Raw genomic sequence first — 7435 nt, forward strand, 5'->3', positions numbered from 1 at the left:
CTTTCCTCTTCCTGACTCTTTGTATTTTAAAAATCAACTTTGGGTTCTTAATTATTATTATTTAATTAAAATATAAAACTAGAGAGCAAATATAGATGTCAATACACAATTTTTAAGATGTAGATGCAACAATTACAAAAAGGGAATTGGCTTTTGATACCTGTGAGGTTGGGAAAATCTCTTCCAGGTCAGACGGGCATCAGAACTCATTGTGTTCCCACCCTTTCTTTTACCTATTTAGAAATCCTTCAATAAAATGAGCTAGCCCCTCCTCCACCCCCCCCAAAAAAAGGGTAATTATTGGGTTGGCCCAAAAGTTCATTTGGGTTTTTCTGTAACATCTTACAGTATTTAGTTTTTGGTACATACTTTTAGGAAAAGGCTTTGGGGACTGGCTAGAGATTAAAATCTTCAATGTACATGTAAGAATGGCTTTTTTTTTACTGATGGATAAGCATAGGCAAGAAAGATAGGTGGAGTAAAGAAATAAGTATTATAAATTTATATGATCAGGGCTTAGATGCCCTTGCCTCTTGCAAAATATGAAAGCAATCACGTGAGACCATATATTTGGCCAGAGACTTCCAACTGTTCTGCAGAACTCTGTAGCATCAAGAGAAGACACACAAATGTGTTCCCCTCTGAGGCCAGGTGACACGTATGAAGAAACTATTATATGGCACTTCCAGCTCTAAATTAGAACATATAGATGTATAGAAATCCAGAAAGAACTGAAAGGGAACACTAAAATTATTTTTACTTCCCGAAAAAGAGAGATGAGGATGGGACTTCTCAACTCAGTACGCCACACAAAGGACTGATACGATGTGATATATATTATTTGGCATGAATTAAGTTTTATTTAAATTTCTGCAGAGAGTTTCCAAGAATATATGCATAAACTATTAAATTCACTCTTTACCATATACATTAATATTCATGAAATTACTTGTCTGGACTATAATTTTAGGTGTAGGCACACATTTCATCCATTTTAAGACACATGGCAAAATTTAAAAATTATAACTATATATGATGATGGATGTTAATTAGACCTAGTGTCTAGTTATTGTTATGTTGTATACTTGAAGCTAATGTAATGTTATATGTCAATTATATCTTGATAAAAAATTTAAACACATTTTCAAATACATGAAAATTATGATTGATAAGACACAATTTGAAACATTTTACAGATCCCAGAAGTAGGTAGTTAGTAATATATGTTACCATTCTAAGTATACTGAATCTTCATTGCACACCCCTTCTGCCCCAAGAGACATCTAAATAAGCTGTTGCTTACAGACATAACGATATTGACTCCCACAGTCTCTATCCGAAACTTCTCCGCTTGGGCCATATATTATGCAGTTCTTTGGATTTAGAGGGTGAAAGGATGGAAATCTGTAATGAAGAATAATGTTTTAATATATTGGGAAAAGGAAATGAGAATGTTCAAGGATGATGTTTTTGTTAAATGATAGAACTACAGACATTTTAAAAGCATTTTAATGAGATATTACCACATTGAGACATTATCTTTTTTTCATTCAAGTCAGTTTTCACAATTTCAGAGTACAATGTTACAAAAACTCGGCTATTGCATCAATAATCAATAGCAATGAAGTTGGGGATTTTTTTGTTTTTGCTGTTGTTTTTAATGGTTTTGGTATGTTATATACTTTACTTCTAAGATGCATCTGCTAATCTAGTCTAGGGAAAAAATCAGAGCATAAAACCTGTCATTGTATGATACTGTAAATCCCATGTTTATGAATGAAAATGAGATTTGAAGATTACAAATACACAGAAAATAAGCCCAGAATGTTTGAAATATGGGATGATGCTGAGAATATTGGGCTCCACCAGAATAAGGAAAATAGTGGATATACTCTTTTCTCTGGATGGCTTTTGTGTATGTGAGAATCTGTATATGTACATACATATCCAAGTGCTTGTACCAAGGCAGGAAATAAAAGCATATATCAAAAGCTCTTTTAGAGTCACAAGTACACTAACTTCATCTCACTTGAGCATACACTTGGGTGTTGTGGTTGGGACTAAAATTGTTATTCTGTTGTATCAATTCTCTTTTCTGTATTCTCACGTCCTAAACAGGATATCTTACCTACAGTGTTCCTGGATGTTACGTTCTCTGATCAGATCTAAGGATAAACTCAAAAAGAACAGAAAAAGGTTTTGAGTGTCAGAAACTTACAGATCTTGGGAGACAGTAGAATTATCCTCCCACAACCAGGCATGATGTTCTTCACTGTAAGAGAGTCCAATCCAGTAATAATAGGAAATGGAGTTCATAAAATGCTGTTTGGAAACAAAGACCAACATATTAATCTATTTTGAATCTACTCTAGGGATCAGGTACTTTTAAGAAAGTCAGTGTCTATTATTCAGATTCAGTTTTTCAATTATACAAACTAAAATCATTTTTAACTTTTAATTTAGGAGGTATAGTCAAGCCACATGCCTCATAGTTCTCATTCATCAGGCCCATTCATTTATGGAGGAAAACGTACCACAAAATCTCACTTCTTGAAAGAATGAAAAACGTCATAAAGGGAATTAGAGCTTTCATGGAACACTTCCTTCACAGGGGATCAGCAATCAAATTTGATCCCAAACCAACAGTATCTTGAGGGATAAATCTTAGCACAGGTTCTGCATGGAGCTAGAGAAAATTTTCACTTTTTCTTAAGAGTTGGGTAATTGTTTTATAATATTCTTCATATTCATTCCAAGAGTGATAACAAAAGCTATATAATTACAAAACAAATTATAAATTCAATTAATGAACTAAAAATTCAAAGTCATTTGAATAAAAATAATGATCTATTATTTATTCTTTGAATTCTCTCTAAAAAGTTTCTTGTACTTTATCTGTCACATTCCTATAATGTAAATCTTTGAGAAATTTTGTGTAGATTGTTTGACTGTTTCAAAGTGTAGGAAATTAGTTCAAATATAACTGCCTATTTACTATCTGATTAAAGACTTGAATCAAAGTATTCAGCTTACTTAGATAATATTTTCCTAGGTCAAAAAAATTGTAGAAAAATCAGAATTAAATACATGCCAGTTCATTTCTGTCTTGTATCTGAAGTAGACTGGAATTCTGAGAAACACAAAAATTTCTACTGTCTTTCCATGTTTTTGATTCACTAGAAAGGAAGTAACAGCTGCATTGGTAGCCAATCCACTTTTCTCGGCAAGAACAGCAGCCAGATCCTAAGAGAAAAAACAAAACGTGACTTGATGACATTGGCGATTCCGTTGTTTTCAGTGCTATTTACTCATTTGTTATTTAATGTTTTCTACAACTATTCTTTGAGAATTTACTGCATACACCACAGTTCAGGGGATATTAATCTGAATGACTCAGACATGACCCTTCTTCCTCATGAAGATTATAGTCTAGAGATAGAGACAGAATTATACAAATTTCAGTCATTTATGAATTATATTTAATGATAATTTGTGTAAGTATACACAAGAAATTCAGTATGTAAAAATACTGTGTAGCAGAGTATAGGATGGGGGGCGGTTAGAAGAACCTCTTTTGAGGAAGTGACCCAAAGTTGATCTCTGCTGTGTAATTAAAAGTGAACTAGATAAAAGAGATATTTAAAGGAGGAAAGCATTTTAGCATATTTCCTGAGTCAGAAAATAATTCTGGATATTTTATTTCAAAATGAAGTTAATAAAGCACTTAGCTTCAAGTCTGACCGTCCAGTTTACTAGTGATAGTGTCTTCAACATTTACCATCCTCAGTGATAAAAGTCATATTATGTGGTAGGCACTCAAATCTTTGTCAAATGAGTGGTGCTGAGATTGTAGAGTTGAATGGGCTACCAGGGGCTGGGATGTGGGGGAAATGGGGAGCTGTTGGTCAAAAGGTACGAGCTTCCATTTAGAAGATGATTAAGTTTTAGGGATCTACTGTGCATCATTATAACTAGAGTTAACAGTACTGTATTATATACTTGGGAGAGTTGCTACAAGAGAGCTTCTTAAACATTCTCACCACAAAAAGACATGATAGTTGTGTGACATGATGGAGGTGTTAGTTAATGCTATGGTGGCAATAATATTGTAATAAGTGAATCATTGTACACTTTAAACTTACACGATGTCATATGTCAATTATATCTCAATAAAGTTGGAAAAACGCTGAGGGAAAAAAGATATGAATGAAGTGCTATATGAACACAGAAGATGATGAGACATCATTTAGGAAAAGATATGTTTAAAAATATCTTTGAGCTGACGTTCACTGGTTGAGTAGAGTTTAGAATTGCAGAAATCTCTGTGCTTCTTTCTGAGTTATGGAAGAAGCGGAGGTACAGGTAAAGAGGTATCAAAGTATGTGTTATGAAACACAAGCAGGCACTTAGGATCAGCTACAATATTTACTGTAATTTGCTTTTGTTACTTAAACATGAGCAGTCACATAGGAAAAATAGGTCACTTCCGGCTAATATTTTCCTTATTACTTAATATATAAATGACACACATTCAATGTAATTTAATAAACTAAGTTAGCAATAAAATGAGACTATCCTATAATTTCTATTACTAAGCATAATATCCCTTCATGCTTCTGTGTGAGAAAAACAAGAATATTTCATTCTCTAACAGCACTAAAGTTTTCCAAAGTATGGAACCCACCTTCCTGGAGATCTGTGGAGGGTCCTGGAGAGAATGTCGGCTGAACATTTTGTTTAGTAAATGTTGTAAGAAGTAATTAGAAATTTACTTCATCAGACACAGATTTATGAAATAACAAAATATTACACATTAGCAAAATGAAACCTTTATTGTAAGACAGTTTCATCACAATTTTGATCTTTTTATATAGTCTTGATTAGAAAAACTTACAATTTTTCAACAAAACTCCCAAAGCAGCCACCAACAAAAGGCACATTACTCCTAAGACCCCAGAAATCAGCCTCCATGGAGTGGTCTGAAAAGCTATAAAGAAAGAGAGATAGGGTAAAGATTTAAAGAACAAACACAGGAGCTGAAGTTCTTAAAAGCAGAAACCAGTGAGAGAATCCAAACAGTTCCTTGGTTTAATAACCCCATAATTTTGTCAATGAAATGTTGGAAAATGAAGACATTCCATTTAGAACTCCACCCAATACCAAAAATTTTATATGATGTACTTTATTCTTCAGTGAGATTAGCCATACCTTTTCCTCTTTATCAGCTCTATCTTATCAAACTGTACTTACCACTTATTTTTAAATTTGACAAAGAAGCTTAGAGATCTGTAGTAAAAAGAGATCAACAGGCACCAAGTTCGGTCTTGTGGGCTGATATAACAAACTCTTAGTTTTGTAACAGCAACAAAAAAATCACAAGATAGAGAATCTGATTCCCATTAGGTAGCTGAGAAAATGTAGGATCCATTAATAATGTTATTTTCTCAAGGAATCAGAGCTATTAAGTACCCAAGTCAGAAATCAAATGAAAGTTTGTCTAGACCCAGAGTCTTTCATTTAAATGACATGTATTCCATCATTGTTACAATAATATTAATACTACTTGGGAGTGTGTCCTTCTGCTAATCTCAGTGTATTCGCTACTCTGAGAAATGTCAGGCTGCTCATAGCTTTGTAGAGGCTGTACTGTGAAGAGAAGACATGGTGTGATGAGAGGTTCCCCAACCAATGTAGCGCTAATAACTTGGGAACCTGAGTTCATTTCACAGTACATTGAATTATGATATGTAAAAAACCACTTTTTTACAGGAACCATTTTTTACATGTATTACATCTTCTCATACCAAAAATTACTTGCTCACAGGCATTTCCCCTAAAATAATTTAGCATCAGGAGATTCTGCATTAACATTAGAGTACTCCCAAAGGGTGTCGTCATTCACAACAGTTCAATGTGTCAAACTGTTAATCTGGGTGGTTTGGGGGATGTCACAATACAAATGGTAAATTAAAAAAAAAACACTTTTAAACATTTTGTTGATAATATTTAACATTCTCTATATATTTTCATGCTAGAATTATGTTGTTTATATTTTTCCTGGTAAATTCAGATGCCAATCAGAATTTAGAGCTATCCCTGTCAGAATCCACTCTTTAAACCTGTTGGAAAAATCTTCACAAAATCATTTCTAAGTTACAGAATGAAGAATCAGAAAAATGAAATTAAAGTAGAAAGTACAGATACATGGGGAGCCTAAAAATGTATACTCTTGTCCTACAGCGTTGCCTCAAATTAGCCATACCCACAAGATAGTTTTCCTGGTTATTTTAATTTTTTCATTTTATGACTTGGGCTGCACATACCTGCCATATGAAATGTTGTTCCAGTGTTCATGCAGGAAAGGCACGATGGCTGCTTGTTCAAGAACTGGGTTAGATCACGGAGCTGAGCTGTAGGCTAAGGAACCTGAAAGTTGTGTATGAAGAAATTTTTTAAAAAAGAAAACTTGTGTATTCAAGTGTGCGTGCATCATCTGCTGATGAGACACAGATGTGTAGTATGAACAAGAAGCAGTAAAATCACTATCTTCTAAAATGTTTCTGGAACCACAAGACAGGAAATTCTCACTGAACTTGTGCAATGCACACCCTTTGACTATCACAAAAGAAGGTGACAGGAAGTTTTTTTCATGTTTAATGGTAAATTTACTTGGTATAATAAAATTCCACACGTAAGTTTCCTTTTTCTAAAATATTTATTTATTTACTTTTTATTTTTTTATTTTTTTACATCTTTTTTTTTTTAACATCTTCATTGGAGTATAATTGCTTTACAATGGTGTGTTAGTTTCTGCTTTATAACAAAGTGAATCAGTTATACATATACATATGTTCCCATATCTCTTCCCTCTTGCGTCTCCCTCCCTCCCACCCTCCATATCCCACCCCTCCAGGCGGTCACAAAGCACTGACCTGATATCCTTGTGCTATGCGGCTGCTTCCCACTAGCTATCTACCTTACGTTTGTTAGTGTATATATGTCCATGCCTCTCTCTCGCTTTGTCACAGCTTACCCTTCCCCCTCCCCATATCCTCAAGTCCATTCTCTAGTAGGTCTGTGTCTTTATTCCTGTCTTATCCCTAGGTTCTTCATGACATTTTTTTTCCTTAAATTCCATATATATGTGTTAGCATACGGTATTTGTCTTTCTCTTTCTGACTTACTTCACTCTGTATGATAGACTCTAGGTCTATCCACCTCATTACAAATAGCTCAGTTTCATATCTTTTTATAGCTGAGTAATATTCCATTGTATATATGTGCCACATCTTCTTTATCCATTCATCCGATGATGGACACTTAGGTTGTTTCCATCTCTGGGCTATTGTAAATAGAGCTGCAATGAACATTTTGGTACATGACTCTTTTTGAATTTTGGTTTTCTCAGGGTATATGCCCAGTAGTGGGATTGCTG

General features: G+C 34.1%; 1 protein-coding gene across 1 annotated transcript; it reads right to left on the bottom strand.

Moving 5' to 3' along the window:
• Window positions 1–1095: 1095 nt before the first annotated feature.
• LOC132529152 (natural killer cells antigen CD94-like) lies at window positions 1096–6449 on the bottom strand. The gene is made up of 6 exons (XM_060165467.1): window positions 6324–6449; window positions 4895–4987; window positions 4685–4747; window positions 3092–3243; window positions 2219–2322; window positions 1096–1404 (listed from the first exon to the last, which is right to left on the bottom strand). Exons 1-6 carry the CDS (start codon window positions 6352–6354, stop codon window positions 1284–1286), a joined length of 564 nt encoding a protein of 187 aa, XP_060021450.1. The 5' UTR covers window positions 6355–6449; the 3' UTR covers window positions 1096–1283.
• Between the last annotated feature and the right edge of the window lie 986 nt (window positions 6450–7435).

Source organism: Lagenorhynchus albirostris, chromosome 11 (assembly GCF_949774975.1).
Source record: "Lagenorhynchus albirostris chromosome 11, mLagAlb1.1, whole genome shotgun sequence".
NCBI lineage: Eukaryota > Metazoa > Chordata > Mammalia > Artiodactyla > Delphinidae > Lagenorhynchus > Lagenorhynchus albirostris.

Bases quoted from the DNA above. Each gene is read 5' to 3' on its own strand.
- LOC132529152 (XM_060165467.1), bottom strand. From the start codon at position 6,354: ATGAACACTGGAACAACATTTCATATGGCAG. The intron at 4,748-4,894 runs GTAAGTTTTTCT...TACTTCTTACAA, and splicing joins GGGAGTTTTGTTGAAAAATT to CATTTACTAAACAAAATGTT. The intron at 3,244-4,684 runs GTGGGTTCCATA...TTTTTCTCTTAG, and splicing joins CTCCACAGATCTCCAGGAAG to GATCTGGCTGCTGTTCTTGC.